At 45.8% G+C, this 16477-nt stretch overlaps 1 protein-coding gene across 1 annotated transcript in view; it reads left to right on the plus strand.

The window, feature by feature from the left end:
• LUZP1 (leucine zipper protein 1) overlaps positions 1 to 16477 on the plus strand; it is a 61538-nt gene that overhangs the window by 32028 nt on the left and 13033 nt on the right. The window contains exon 2 of the mRNA XM_084652216.1: positions 6972 to 10267. Coding sequence (XP_084508342.1) covers positions 7085 to 10267 — 3183 coding nt within the window. The 5' untranslated portion in view covers positions 6972 to 7084. The remainder of the gene's footprint in view (positions 1 to 6971; positions 10268 to 16477) is intronic.

Here is a 16477-nt window from a genome sequence, read left to right on the forward strand (position 1 = left end):
TCACCAGCCAGACACCTAGGAAAGAATTCTCTGTAGTAACTCAGATCCCACCCTATCTAGTGTCCCATCACAGGCCATTGGGCATATTTACCGCTAATAGTCAAAGATCAATTAATTGCCAAAATTAGCCTATCCCATCACACCATCCCCTCCATAAACTGATCAAGCTTAGTCTTGAAGCCAGATATGTCTTTTGCCCCCACTGCTTCCCTTGACTGGCTGTACCAGAACTTCACTCCTCTGATGGTTAGATTTCAGAGTAGCAGCCGTGTTAGTCTGTATCCGCAAAAAGAAAAAGAGTACTTGGAGCACCTTAGAGACTAACAAATTTATTAGAGCATGAGCTTTCGTGAGCTACAGCTCACTTCATCAGATGCAGCTCACGAAAGCTTATGCTTTAGTAAATTTGTTAGTCTCTAAGGTGCCACAAGTACTCCTTTTCTTTCTGATGGTTCTTCATCTAATTTCAAGTCTAAACTTCCTGGTGGCCAGTTTATATCCATTTGTTCTTGTGTCCACATTGATACTGAGCTTAAATAATTCCTCTCCCTCCCTGGTATTTATCCCTCTGATATATTTATAGAGAGCAATCATATCTCCCCTCAGCCTTTCTCTTGGTTAGGCTAAACAAGCCAACTCTTTGAGTCTCCTTTCATAAGACAGGTTTTCCATTCCTCAGATCACCCTCGTAGCCCTTCTCTGTACCTGTTCCAGTTTGAATTCATCCTTCTTTAACATGGGAGACCAGAACTGCACACAATATTCCAGATGAGGTCTCACCAGTGCCTTGTATAAGGGTACTAACACCTCCTTATCTCTACTGGAAATACCTCGCCTGATGTATCCCAAGACCGCATTAGCTTTTTTCACGGCCATATCATATTGGCGGCTCATAGTCATCCTGTGATCAACCAATACTCTGAGGTCCTTCTCCTCTGTTACTTCCAAGTGATGCATCCCCAGTTTATAACAGAAATTCTTGTTATTAATCCCTAAATGCATGACCTTGCACTTCTCACTATTAAATTTCATCCTATTACTATTACTCCAGGTTACAAGGTCATCCAGATCTTCCTGTGTGATATCCCGGTCCCCCTCTGTATTGGCAATACCTCCCAGCTTCGTGTCATCCGCAAACTTGATTAGCACATTCCCACTTTTTGTGCCAAGGTCAGTAATAAAAAGATTGGTCCGAAAACCAATCCCTGAGGAACTCCACCAGTAACCTCCTTCCAGCCTTACGGTTCACCTTTCAGTATGACCCGTTTTAGTCTTCCCTTTAACCAGTTCCTTATCCACCTTTCAATTTTCATATTGATCCCCATCTTTTCCAATTTAGCTAACAATTCCTCATGTGGAACCGTAACAAACACCTTATTGAAATCGAGGTAAATTAGATCCTCTGCATTTCCTTTGTCTAAAAAAATCTGTTACCTTCTCAAAGAAGGAGATCAGGTTGGTTTGGCACAATCTACCTTTTGTAAAACCATGTTGTATTTTGTCCCAATTACCATTGACCTCAATGTCCTTAACTACTTTCTCCTTCAAAAATTTTTCCAAGACCTTGCATACTACAGATGTCAAACTAACAGGCCTGTAGTTACCTGGATCACCTTTTTTTCCTTTCTTAAAAATAGGAATTATGTTAGCAATTCTCCAGTCATATGGTACAACCCCTGAGTTTACAGTTTCATTAAAAATTCTTGATAATGGGCTTGCAATTTCATGTGCCCGTTCCTTTAATATTCTTGGATGAAGATTATCTGCTCTCCCCCCCCCGCCCCCCGATTTAGTCCCATTAAGCTGTTCAAGTTTGGCTTCTACCTTGGATGTGGTAATATCTGTCTCCATATCCTCATTCCCATTTGTCATTCTACTCCAGGGGTGGGCAAACTTTTTGGCCCAAGGGCCACACCAGGGTGCGAAACTGTATGGAGAGCTGGGTAGGGAAAGCTGTGCCCCCCAAACAGCCTGGCTCCCTGCCCCCTATCTGCCCCCTCCCACTTCCCGCCCCCTGACTGCCCCCCTCAGAAATCTCGACCCATCCAACCCAGCCAGGAGCTCAAGGGCTGGGCAGGATGGTCCCACGGGCCGGATGTGGCCCGCGGGCCGTAGTTTGCCCACCTCTGTCCTACCATTATCCCCAAGTTCCTCGTTAGCCTCATTAAAGACTGAAACAAAGTATTTGTTTAGATATTGGGCCATTCCTAAATTATCCTTAACCTCCACTCCATCCTCAGTGTTTAGCGATCCCACTTATTTATATGGCTGTAGAACCTTTTACTATTGGTTTTAATTCCCTTTGCAAGGTCCAACTCTACATGGCTTTTGGCCTTTCTCACTTTATCCCCAACATGTTCTGACCTCAATGAGGTAGCTTTCCTTGCTGATCGCTCCCATCTTCCACTCCTTGTAGGCTTTCTGCTTTTTCTTAATCACCTCTCTGAGATGCTTGCTTTCCTAAACTGCTTTTAGGAAAAGTTTAGCTTGCTTTTAGGAAAGTTTAGCTTCCTTTCCTAAACTGCTTTCCTAAACTGCACATACCCTTCAATACCTGTACTCCAGTCATGACTACTATTCCACCATGTTTTTGTTATCCCTAGAATATCTGGTTTCATTTCCTGCACCAGTAACTCTAATTCCTCCATTTTGTTACCTAAGCTCCTCGCATTAGTGTATAAACATCTTAATTTTTGCTGTTTGGCTTCTCTCGCATTCTTTACCCTATTAGGCACAGACATTCTACTGCCAGTATCACCTATTAGACTAATATCTACACTACCCTTCCTCCTTATGTCTATTCTCCTACCCATGGCTGTATCCTTTCTTACTTCGTTTTCTTCCCCTGCAATGTTAAAATCCGGCGTGGAGATTACCTGGACATCTCCCCCAAACTCCTAGTTCAAAGCTGTCTTAATTAGTTGTGCCATCCTCCATCCTAGAAGTCTATTTCCCTCCTTACTCAGATGAAGTCCATCCCGAGAGAACAGTCCTCTGTCCATGAATGCTTCCCAGTGGCCATACGTCCCAAAGCCCTCCTTATAGCACCACTGCCTGAGCCATCTGTTGATCATCATAATCTTGTCACACCTTTGTTGCTGTTCTCTAGGAACAGGCAGAATCCCACTGAAGATCACCTGAGCCTCGATTTCCTTAAGCGTCTTCCCTAGTCTGGCATAGTCTCCCTTGATACGTTCCAGCAAGAATCTAACTGTATCATTTATTCCCACATGAAGGACGAGTGGATTCTTTCCCGCTCCCGTTAGGATCCTTTTCAGCCTCAGGTCCACATCCCATATCTTAGCACCTGGCAGACAGCACACCCTTCTGTTCTCTGGATCAGCTCTGGTTACAGGCCTGTCTATCCTTCTCAGTAAGGAGTCCCCAATCACGTAGACCTGCCTTTTCCTGGTGATGGTGCAGGCTCCCAGGTGCTCCTTTGCTGCAGCCTTGCAAAGAGTGGGGAAGCAGCCACACCAGGAGGAGTTCTGGATGAATCAATGGTGAGGCCTCCTCACCCCAACACAGAGTGTGGTTTCAAGCCACCCTAGCACTTCCCCTGGCAAATGCTTTGCAGATAAGAGAGCCTGGGAAGCTGCCCCTGACTGATGCAAAACTGCCTGAAGAGCTGCGGTGGCTTCACCAGAACCAGTGGAAACCCAACCAGAAACTAAACATTTTTCCTTATGTTAAGCTCCCTGAGGTGACCCCATATTTCCCCAAAGGGTGCTCACTCAGGCAGCCCTGTCCCACGGAGAGGGAGGAGCAGTCTATGCAGTGGATGCTTCTTACGCTGGCTCCAGCCTGCATGTCAGAGCTTTGAGCAGGCACTGTTCAAATGTGCCAAATGTGATCCTAGTCACTGTTCACAAATGGCATCCTGCAGGCAGATTCGAGAGACAGCTGCTTCTGTTCCCTGGCAGGGGCAGGGGCTGGGGCTGGTCAAGGCTCCTTGCAGCAGCGCAGTTCAGGTACAGAATGGTTGCTGATGTGGAGTTAAATGTTAACCACAACTGCCAGCCACCTCTTTGCCTCATAGCTCCTGGGTACAGTTCTGTGCAGCAGGGAGCCTCCTGGCTGCTCCCTTAGCCCATCGGGTGCAGTTCTAATGACATTTCTTCAGAGGCGCTTGCCTGGTGCTGAACTCTCCCCTGCTTTTCCACCCGCTGTTGGCCTGCGAGCAGCGTATCCCAAACAATAGGCAGGAAAAAGGAATCTGATCTAGGAGAGCAGCAGCCTGTAAGCTGTGTATGGTGACATGGCGGGGGTTGGCACTGAACCGGAGGTGTCTCGCCCAGCTTGACCCCTGCATGCCACACAACTGACCTTAGCTTTTGTTAAATTTTCCTGCAAGGAGGCACCTTCCTTTGGGGATTTGCCATGATGATGATGATTTGCTGCTGCCACTTTCAGTCACTTGGTGTGTGAGGTGGCAGCATAACTGCCCTGCCCAAGCAACCCCCTTCCCTCCCCCCCGCTCCCCCCATCTCCTTCAGCAAGGGGCCTGCTTGGCAGGTGGCTGTATTTGCACTAAACACCCCTCTGCCTAACAGGAAATGAGTCACCTCCTGTCAAGGGCTTCATGTCAGGCACTGCAGTCTCCTCCTCACATCCTGCTCTTCCCTTCTTGGCTCTGTGAAATAGGAAACTCGTTAAGTGCTTCCTCTATAGGGAACACTAACAGGAATGCTACAGGCTGAGCAAGGGTTGTAGGTCAAAGGAACTGAAATCCTCCTCTTCTCTGGCTGTATTAGCCCCTCAGATGCTTCTCTACCTTGTTTGGTGGGAGAGTCACTTCAGGCTCAGGTTCCCGAGGAACTAATACAAACAGCAAGAGGAGGATATCCGGTCCTTTGACCAGCGGTCCCTGTCTCAACTCGAGATGAGGCTGCGGTGGACAGGGCTGCCATAAGTATTCCCATCGCCACTCTGCTCCCTGGAGAGGAAGCACTTACACATTTCCCATGTACATGGCTTGGCAGTTGGTCATCAACCGCCTGGCTGAGCATAAAGTTGCTTTTAAAATGAAAAAAGGAGCATTGATGTTGAAAAGATCTCCATGGGATTGCAAATGTCAGCTGGGGATGTGGGGGGGCTCCAGAACTTGTCTGTCCTTTTCAAATAGCTGCTTGTTATTACTGGACATACCAGAGATGGGAGTGAGCATTTGAGAGAACCCCTCTCCTGGGCCTTGGAGCTGAGAGCAGCTCGCGGCAGAGCACCTGACATCCCGCCAATTCCTTCTGGTGAAGGTAAACATAGTCAGACTCCAGAATTAACTGGCATTAGACTCCCAGAACCTACCAACAGCATCCGTGTTTCCTGGGTCTGATCTCAGTCACCTTCAATGAGCCCTGTCGAGTTACTGAGGCTCCAGAATTGTGTGATGTTATGGGGTCTAAATCTGAGCTCTCCCTGTTCTCCTCTAGATGCCCAAGGAAATGGATTTGAGGCTTTCTCCCTACAGATGCAGAATCCTGGGTTCTAACTCTCATTCTGCATTTGTTTCCTGTCTCCAGTAGATGGCAGCAGGCTTGCATACTGGCTGGCAGTTTTGCAGATAGATCAGTTACACAGCTGCATTAGAAAAGTTCTGGGAATATTTTGTTTTTCTGTACCCTGATCTTTGAAAACCTAGGAAATTCTGACCTGGGCAGTTCTTCCCAAGAGACAGCTGCTGAGTGGCAAGACAGTCATCTCTGCTACAATACTGGCAATCTCCGCATATATGCTGTGGATTCAGTAAGGAATTCAGCTCACACAAACACCACTCATCAGGTTCCAGCAGAAATTCAGCAACTCCTCTCCCTCTTCCCTCTCCACCCACCCACGGCTTGGGGTGCACTCAGATTCTACTCCCTATTGCCATTGCAAACTATCTAGGTGTTGCCAAAGGGTATCTGTCAGAGGCAAATGCAATCCATCAGCCATTTCCCAGTACCAGACTTTAATCTGTTCTGGATTTAACTTGCAAAATATCCAACCTCTGTGTTTGGGTTAACCCCTTTGTGTCCATCTCTGATCCAGAGGCAGGTTGCTCCACAGAGCAATGCCATCTTTGCCATCTCCTTTCTGCCAGACTCAGGCAGAGATGTTCCTTGTTGCCTTTTCATGAAAAGTTCTAGTATTCCTGATTATTTGAGGAAATTTCTTGCCTGTATTTTGGACACTGGTATAGGCAATGTCCAGTTATTTTAGCCTCTCCTCTGTTGTGGTGTTGAACCATCATTCCTCTTTTTATGTACTCCGTGTCTTCCAGTTTCCATCTCTAGTTTGTGGTTATTGATTCTCTGTCTGATAAGGATTTGCCTGAGATGTGCACATTTTTCTGAAGTGAGGTATCTGCTAATGGAATAGTTTTGTGAAGAGATCCATAATGTGTGCATATGCACACAGCTAACCAGTCACAGAGGAGCAGGCATCACATGCACGCACAGAAACAGCACTAACCAATCGTGGAGGGGCACTGAGTGGATACACAGACATGCTGTCTGCCTAATTGGGGTTAGGAGGGTATTCGTTTCTCCCGCCGACCAGTGGTGGGCTACTGTTGGAGACAGTACACTGTATTACTAGAAGAACAGGAGGACTTGTGGCACCTTAGAGACTAACCCATTTATTTGGGCATGAGCTTTCGTGAGCTGCAGCTCACTTCACCGGATGCATACTGTGGAAACTGCAGCAGACACTTCACCGGATGAAGTGAGCTGTAGCTCACGAAAGCTCATGCTCAAATAAATGGGTTAGTCTCTAAGGTGCCACAAGTACTCCTTTTCTTTTTGCGAATACAGACTAACACGGCTGCTCCTCTGAAACCTGTATTACTAGACTAAATGGAGCACTGATCTTTTCCACTGTGTCATTCCTTATGCTCTGAATTACAGCTTTCAGAAACATGTTTAATGAAAGAAGAAATTACACAAAAGAAACATTTCCTACCCTCCTGTACTCACTTTGTTTTCTTCTTTCAGGCTAAAATTGTCTCTATCAAAGAAGCTGCAGGATTCAAGGAGAAACTGACATGTTTAAAATCACTCCTTTGATCCAAACTGAAGAAAATTGAACCCAAGAACAAAAAATAAAAATGGCAGAATTTACAGGTTATAAGGAGACTTCAAATCGCCATCTTCGATTCAAGTTACAGAGTCTTGGCCGTCGTCTTGATGAACTGGAAGAAGCAACAAAAAATCTCCAGAAAGCGGAGGATGAGCTTCTTGACCTTCAGGACAAAGTTATCCAGGCAGAAGGCAGCAATTCTAGCATGCTTGCTGACGTAGAAGCTCTGAGAAAAAGAGTGCTGAAAATTGAAGGCAAGGATGAAGAAATAAAAAAAGCTGAAGAGCTCTGTCAGCTGATGAAGGAAAAACTGGAGGGCGAGGAAAGCCTCACTCGAGAACTTAAATCAGAAATTGAACAGCTTCAGAAGAGAATGGCAGAACTGGAAAAACTGGAGGAAGCTTTTGGCAGGAGCAAGAATGATTGTACTCAGCTGTGTCTGAGCCTTAATGAAGAGAAAAATTTGACTAAAAAAATATCTACAGAGTTGGAAATACTTAGGATGAAAGTAAAAGAACTTGAAGCATCTGAAGACAGACTGGATAAAACTGAACATAGTTTAGTAAGTGAGTTAGAAAAGCTGAAATCTTTAACACTGAGCTTTGCTAGTGAAAGAAAACACTTCAATGAAAGAGAAAAGCAGAATGAAAAATTAATCCAGGAGCTAACACAAAAACTAGAACAAAACAACAAACTAAATAGGGCAGATCAAACTAGAAATGCATCAAACCTGCTAGAAAGATCATCAAATAGTCTTCTGGATAGAAATGACCTGAGAATTGAAGATGACTTGACATCTGTGTTGCCCTCTAAAGAAGCCAGAAGAAAGGGAAGCTTGGATTATCTAAAGCATGTAGAAAATGAAACCAGAAATAAATCAGAAAATCAAAAGAATAAAAATCAAGAAGACAACAAAGTGAAAGATCTCAATCAAGAAATTGAGAAACTTAAAATTCAAATTAAACATTTTGAATCTTTAGAAGAAGAACTTAAAAAAATGAAAGCCAAAAATAATGACCTGCAAGATAGTTATCTGAGTGAACAGAATAAAAACAAGCTCCTGACTGGTCAATTGGAAGAAATTCAAATTAAAATAAAAAAACAAAAGGATATGGAGAACGGTGAGGTGGAAAGTGAAGAAATGAGCTTTCCCAGCAGAATTAGACATGACAGACCTAAATACAGAGGTATCACAGCTGAGCCGGCAATTTCAAAGCACAAGTCACGGGAGCTTTCACCTCAGCATAGACGGGAGAGAACACGGAACAGAGAGTTCTCTTCCAATAATGACAATTATACCACAAGCAGCAAGCAAGTTCCCAGTCCAAGTTTAATTACTAGGAGAACAGCAAAGGCATCTAGTACATCTGCTCTACTAGACACTGTGATTAGTGATACAAAAAGAATGGAAGATAAATCAGCAGTTGCTACATATTTATCTATGCAGAAAGATAGTGGTGCGCCACAAAATGAAGTGAAGAAATCTAGAGAGCAGCCATCTGTGCTGAGTCGATACCCACCGGCTGCACATGAGCACAAATCTTGGAAAGCATCTTCCAAACCTGGGAATGAAAGTGGACTGAAGACCAAGATTGAAAAGCCATCTCAGACATTTAGTGATGTTTGCCAAGGTAACTCTGATGCACTTGATGAAAAATCAAGCAAAGGAGAAATGACTGTATCTTTGACTGAAAAGATGAAAATAAGCCAAGCAGAGATGTCTGATCTCTGTGTAGAGATACCCTTTACGAAAAATAATCATGCACCATCAAATGAAACAGCTTCATCATATAGATACCATATCTCTTCTCAGATGTTAGCAGCTGAATCCACCAGCTCTAAAGCAGAAGCAGCAACAGTCTCTGTTGTATCTCACAGACAGCCCCCAGAAGGGAGATCTAAAAGAACAATAAACTCCCAAGAAAGAGAATTTACAGACACTTTTCATGAAAATATAAAGCCCCCAACTTTAATAAAGTATTCAAACAACTCAAGAAGTCAAGAAGACATTTTACAGATTCTCACAAGTCAAGGTAAGGAGGGAATGGACCAATCTGCACCATCAGTTACAGGTCAGACAAATGTTGGCATAAAACCTGACTCTTTGAGATCCAAAGCCATCAAACCAGCTATCCATGAAAAACTTAGTACAGATGAGGAGATGGGTAAAAGCACCAATGCTACTACTGAGTCGGAACTGGAGACGAGAAAAAAAACCAGTTCCAGAGAATTCTCAAGCTCCAGAGGAGTTCTCAGAGCATCTCTCTTTGAAAGTGATAAAAATACTGGAAATGAAGATGACCCCCCAAAATCCATAAAGATATCTTCAGATGCCACCAGTGTAGGATTGAAATCCAGACGGTCATTCAGTCCCAGAGAAGCTTTGAGATCAAAAGCCATCATTAAACCTGTAATAATTGAAAAGGACATGAAAGAAGTAATGGGAGGGGCTGGGTCTGAAGAATACTCTCAAAAACAGAAATCTCTCTTTAAAACTGTGACAAATAAAATGAAAAGCAGCATAACAATCTTCCCCTCTGAGCCAGCCAACACAAGGACCAACACAAATGAAGCAGCAAAGGAAAGACATACTTCTACCAGCAATATTAGAGTCACTCCAAATGAGCTGTCAACCATAACAAACAACATCAGCACACCCTTTGAGATCTCAATTAATAAGAGTGATATTGCTCTGAAATTATCTGAGGCAGATAAAATTGGGGACTTAGCTCTGAGAAACACGACAGAAACACTAATCTCAAGAAGCAGTATTATGATAAAACCTTCTGAACCCATTGAGAAGAACAGTTGTGAGCCATCCTTAGAGACAATCAGCTGGAAAAGCCATGGGTCTTTAGAATCAGATTCACCAGAGACAAAACACATCACTCTGAGAAGCTCTTGGAGGACAAGGCGGGGATTACAATCTTTGGAAGACTCTCAAATCAAAGTGGAAAAAAATACAGCTTCCATTCGTACAAAGGCATGCAAGTCATCTACAGACCTCTCTGAAACGGAAGGGACCAATGCAAGAATACATTTACTTGAGCAGAATTCAAGAAGGTCCAGGGCCACTATTAATTCTTGGAATACTCCTGAATTAGAATTCAGAAGGACCCAAAGTAGCTTAAGTGCATCTGAGCTATCTACTCGAAGGAGCTACATCCATGATCCCATCACTGCTTCTACTTGGAATCACAAAACATTACCAGTAAGTGTTTTCTGTCTTCTGTTACTTTTAACCATCATTCTCTTTTTGAAATTGTCCACTAATTGTAGGATACCCAACTTGAAATACTAACAGATCTGATTTTCAGAGGCGTTACATTCCCACAGCTCCTGTTCACTTCAACTGATTACCTAAATATTGAGGCATCCAAATTAATTAGCGACTTTGGAAAATTGGGCCGATTAGTTGTGTTCCCATCTGCCGCGTTCTTGTACTGCTTCTTGTGTAAATAAAGCCATACTCATCTGTTCTTGCCAAAGCTAAGAGAGGAAATAATTGGTTCCAGCTTAGTCATGGGCCTGTATGTCTTTTAAAGTCAAGCTTTGCAAGGTAGAGTCAGCAGGAAATAGCAAAGAATTTATTTAAAAAGTGCTCCACTGCTTCAGTCTGAACTTTCCACTTCCATTTTTAAAGGGACACTGGCTATGTCACCTCCATGTGTGACATGCCTCAAACGGCTCCCTGGAGGGTGTCCTAGCAGACCACAGAGAGACAGCTGGTTGTGTGGTGTTGCCATCTCCTCCTGATTCCAAGTTGCTAGATCACCTTGAGAAAAAGCTTAAAATACATGAACTACTTTCCCAACATTACTTTTCCTTGCTATTGAGGATGTTATTCAGTTGTCAGTGAGAGGAGATCTTGCATAAGGGGAAATCCAGGAGATGTTCTCACTGTTAAGAGGTGGTTCTCTCTCTGAAAAGGACTGAGAATCCCTGAAATACTTTAAAACGTTCTTCTGGTGGGGTGTGTCCGTTCTGGCCATGCTAAATAATGTGTTCCAGTTCAATGTAGCCACTCTTTATGCAGTATCTATACAATACAAACAGCAGGGGTGCCCACGTTAACTCCCACCGCCATTTTCAGTGTTGGTCTGAAGCCAAATAAAGTACAGAAGAGATCAAAGGGTTGTAGGGTGGTTGTGGAAGGGAGGGCATTCTCAGCCAAATGAATTTGCCACTGAACAAAGGTTTCCATTTGGGAATATAGATGAAGATGTGAGAGGATATCTGTGTTTTCCAAACCTTGCTTTTTTCCCCTAGAACCAACTTCACCTCTCAGGGAGTAAGCATACAATGCAACACAGCTTTACTTTGTAGCATCTATTGTCATTAGAGAGTTAGGGCCAGATTATCAAAGATATTTGAGCACCTAAAGATGCAGATAGGCACCTCGTGGATTTATATTGGAGCTAATAGGCATATTTGAAAATCCCACTCGGCACATTTCTTCTTTGAGTAGCTGCAGACGTATATTCCAGGCAGGTGTGTGTGCACCCCGAACACTGGAGCCGGAGACTTTTGCCTAGCGGTACCCTTAGAGGGGCAGCACCCGGCGATATGAGATGGCACCGCCCCAGCCCCCCTCAGTTCCTTCTCATCACCCATTGGAGTCAGAGCTTGTGTGATGGTGGTTTTCACAACCTCGCATTCATCCTCTGCATAGTTAAGAGTTAGTTTTAGTTTAGTTAAAAAAAAAAAAAAGTAGAGTATTAGTGGCTGTCCCCCCCCCCCCCATGATGCCCTCCCCAGGTTCAAGCATTGCCCTTCATATGGAGTGGTGTTTCCCAACAGTGACCCCACACACAGTGCTTGGGCAGCAGGTTTAAAACAAAGAAAAGGAAGTATTTCTTCACACAACGCACAGCCAGCCTGTGGAACTCCTTGCCTGAGGAGGTTGTGAAGGCTAGGACTATAACAGGGTTTAAAAGAGAACTAGAGAAATTCATGGAGGTTAAGTCCATTAATGGCTATTAGCCAGGATGGGTAAGGAATGGTGTCCCTAGCCTCTGTTTGTCAGAGGGTGGAGATGGATGGCAGGAGAGAGATCACTTGATCATTACCTGTTAGATTCACTCCCTGTGGGGCACCTGGCATTGGCCACTGTTGGCAGACAGGATACTGGACTGGATGGACCTTTGGTCTGACCCAGTATGGCCGTTCTTATGCTCTGCCTTGGCAAAGCCCACCTTAAGGAGTGCTCTTCATCTGTAGATCATTCAAGAAGAGGACGCAGGTGGAGCAGGTCCTTTGCCTCAAACAGAACCTGCTTGAACAAGCCGTGTGGCTGAGCCCACACAGCGGCCTGCCTTGGGCCACAGATAGCCCTTGGGCTCAGAAAATGCTGCTGCATCTTGTTCTGGGGGAGCGGCCGCTTCGAAGAGGCACAGGAGTTGTTCTCCGTTGTTGGCACCAAAGAAGAGTTGTCCCGGGGCGACTCTTCTGCCTTCCCTAAGCAGAGCACCAGCTGGCATGGGACCGGTTCTGGTGTGCAGGATGGCATGTGTACATCTGTTCCTCCCTTGGTACAGGGCAGGAAGGGCAGAAACCCTGTACTGTTGACTCCAGTTCTGGCCTCGAGGCATCTACTGAGTCCAGTACCAGCTGGAGGGATGCCAGTGCTGACCGTGTCGGTGACGTCAGCATACCAGGCTGTAGCGGACCTTCTGTGCCTTTTGGTCCCATCATCACTGCTAGTCAAAGACTTTGCAAGGCTGGTGCCTGTAGTGGCCCCCAGTCGGAGCATGCCGCCCAACTCTCAGGCCCTTCAGCACCGCACCAGGAGGCACCCTTTCTGGTGGTTGATATGGACATGGCACCAGAGCTGGGACAGGCTCTTTGGTACGAGGTTTCCTCAACGTCGAGGCTCTCAGGCTCTCTGGTATCGCTGTTTGCACCGGGACTGACCTTGCCTGGGGCACCAGCAGTGCTGACTACATTGGAGGCAATGGATATGTTGGGATCACCTGTTGGTCCCCTCTGGAGTTGCTCTTCCACCGACCCCCATGTCTCAGAGGTCTTAGGACTCCTCCATTTCAGAGTTGGGATCTTTGTCCACTTTGCTGGAGGAGGTCCGAAGGTCACTGGTAGACCAGTACAGCTACCAGGGTTGGCATGGGCCCTGAGGCCAGGATGTAGGCCCCTGGTCCAGCACCTTCAGGCCACCAAGGCACTACCCTTACCGATGGCCTCCTTGGGCTCAGTGGAAAGCTGCTCACTCTTGGAGGTCTCGCTCAGCATCCAAGTCAAAGGCGAGATCACCTGCTCATGTGATGTTGGTGGCTGCAGACCAGCAGCAAGCCCAGGCATCCACAGTTCCCCTTCCCTGTGGAGCCACAAAGTCTCTTCATCTGGAGACTCTACCTCAGCAGCAGGACCCGTCTGTGGCTCAACCAACAGCGTCGTCCTTGTCTCCAGATGATGCAGTGCTGCCTGGTTCATCCTGCCCTTCTATCCAGAAGGACTACAAGGCATAGCAGGACCTCTTATGTCAGGTGGCCACATCCTTCTGAATTCAAGGGAAGTTTCTCCAGGAGAATATCCATAAATGCATGGACATTCTCCAGATCTGTAAGGGTGACCCTCCCAATTAATGAGGTGCTCCTCAAACCTGTGAGTGCTCTTTGAGGTACACCGGCCTTGTTACGGGCAGTGGCCAAGTGCTTGGAGAAGCGCTATTTTGTGCCGATACAGGGATACAAGGGGGTCTATTCCCATCTGGCCCCAAACTCCCTGGTGGTCATGGCAGGACAGGTTCAAGTCCATGTCCAAAGACAGAGACTCTAAACGTTTGGACCTTTTGGGCAGAAAGGTATGCATCTCCTCATGGTTACAGATGAGGATTGTGAACCATCAAGCTTTACTGTCCAAATAGACTGTCTCAATTGGTTGACTATGGCCCAAATTTGAGGAGCAGTTGCCTGAAAGTGTCTTGTGATGAGTCTTGAGTGTTTGTCACTGAAGGCTGCTTGGTGGCCAAGATGTCTTTGCAATCCGCCCTTGATATTGCGGACTCCTCGACCAGAGTGATGGCCTTGGGGATTACTATGAGGAGAGCTTCCTGTCTCCAAAACTCAAAGATCGCTCTGGATGTCCATCAAACAACTGAAGACTTGCCTTTCAATGTCAGGGCCTTGTTTTCAGACAAGACTGATGGAAACCCTGCTTTCCTTTAAGAATTTCAGGGCTACCGCAAGGTCTTTGTGGGTGCATACACTGCCCACGCAGAGACACCACTACAGGACACAGCAACAACTGTACAGACCACAGCATCCTTTTGTGCAGCCCTTCTCCTCGAGTCAGCGAGACTACCCCAGGAAGAGGGAAAGGTCTCACAAGAGGAAGCACTTGAGCTCAGGGCCTGGCTAGGCTGTTCCCTCTCCTTTGGCACCTGTTAAGCGCCTTGATTCACCTTGAACTTGGCAATGACCTAGGGAATGATTGGGACAGGAGGGAAGGCATATAAGAGAGTCGACTGCCAGCTGCAGTGGAAAGTATCAGAGAAAGAGAGCCTGGGCTGAGACCCTCCCCGAGAGCAGAATAGGTGACACTCCTTATTTTCCCAAAATGAGACCATTTTGACTCATTGGTCCAGAGCCCCGTTCCAGTTGTTCTTCCACCTTCATTGCCTCCCACCCCCTGTTCCACTGGGGACAGGCTGGTCTGCTTTTATAATGCCTGGGTCTCCATTACCTCTGACAGCTGTAAGATCATACTATGCCATCCAGTTTCTCTCCACGCACCCTCCCCACTCTTCAGGGACCCCTCTCATGAGATGCTGCTTTTCGAGCCGGTCAGCTGTCTGCTAATGTTGGGAGCAGTGGAGGAAGTGCTGCGAGAACACCAGTGTCATGGTTTCTACTCCCGGTACTTCCTGATACCAAAATCCAAGGGCAGAATGAGGCCTGTCCTCAACGTTTGTGGACTCAACAAATTCATCAGATATGTGAGGTTCCACATATTCACACTCTTAACTATCTGTCCTGCTCCACGTCCGAGTGACTGGTTTGCTGCTCTTCAGGATGCTTGTTTTCTTGTGGCCATTCTACCAAGTCACAGGAAGTTTCTTTGCTTCTTAGCAGGAAAATGCCATTGTCAGTACATAGTTCTCTCATTTGGCCTCTTCTCCTCCCCCACCCCCGCAGCCAAAGTTTTCACCAAATATATGGCAGTGGTCATGGCGTACCTCAGGAGGAAGGGAATCCACATCTTCCCCTACCTTGATTTCCAGTTGCTGGGGGGGAGGTCCAGAGAGGAGGTTCTTGCCCATGTCAACACCGCACGCCATTTACTCAGCAGATTGGGACTCATTCTAAACACCACAACAGACCTTGTCTGTGTGGAAAACTTGTCCACTTATTCAGATAGACTTCGAGACGGGCATATTGTTTGTAAGTCACCTACTGGGCATACACGTCTGCATCTACTCAAAGAAGAAATGGTTACTTACTGTAACTGTGGTTCTTTGAGATGTGATGGAGACGTGTATTCTACAACCTGCCCTCCATCCCCTCTGCATTGGAGTCTTCCCCTAGACATTCAGTGCGAAGGAACTGAGGGGGGTTGGGACGGCGTTGCCTAATATGGGGTTATAGATACAAGGCACAAACACTGCCCCTCTATAGGTATTGCTAGGCTTAAGGCTCGAACTCTGGCATGAGCACACTTACACTTAGTCTGCATCACATCTTGAAGAACCACAGTTGCAGTAACTTTGTCAAGGTATTTAGGTACCTAAATGAATCTGACCCTGAGATAATGCAGTTAGCACTGAGTTCTCCATTGCTCAGCTGTTTAAGAGTCTAGGTAAGAGGGAAGGAAGATGTTCTAGCTGGTATTTTAAATGAGAGGGCGGCTGCCTGAGGGATCTTGGAAGGCTGAAGATGTAGAAGAGAGAGTTTTTTCATTGAGATGAGATTGTGTGCAGAGAGCGGCTTCAGGAGGAGATACAGAGAGATAAATAAAGAATACATGCTGGCATGGAATACAGGATTTTTTGGCTTCAGCTTGGAATAAATACATCTGACATGCATGGCAGAACTATGAATGTGTTAGCAGTGCAGCCCCAATGAAGCTTTTACCCATCATCACACATTTGAGTGATCATATACTTAGCACCTTGAGTCCAACTTTCCAGATCTTGGAGGGATAGAAAAGGTCTGTACTGCCAAACCCCAAAAATCATGAGTCGGATCCCAAAAATCGTGCAGCTGGGTTAAGTGTGAGCCTTTCCCTGCAGCTGTGAAGGCTGGCAACATTTTTTTAGATTAAAGCTGAGCTTCTCACACAATAACATGACTCCAGGAGCATGGTCTTTGAGAAAAACAACAACTATTGTTAGACTTGCAATAAAATTTTAAAAGTTGGCAACGCTGAAAATTATACAATTGAGAAATCTCAAAAAAATCCCCTAAAG

Source organism: Lepidochelys olivacea (genome assembly GCF_965140295.1).
Source record: "Lepidochelys olivacea isolate rLepOli2 genome assembly, chromosome: 19".
NCBI lineage: Eukaryota > Metazoa > Chordata > Testudines > Cheloniidae > Lepidochelys > Lepidochelys olivacea.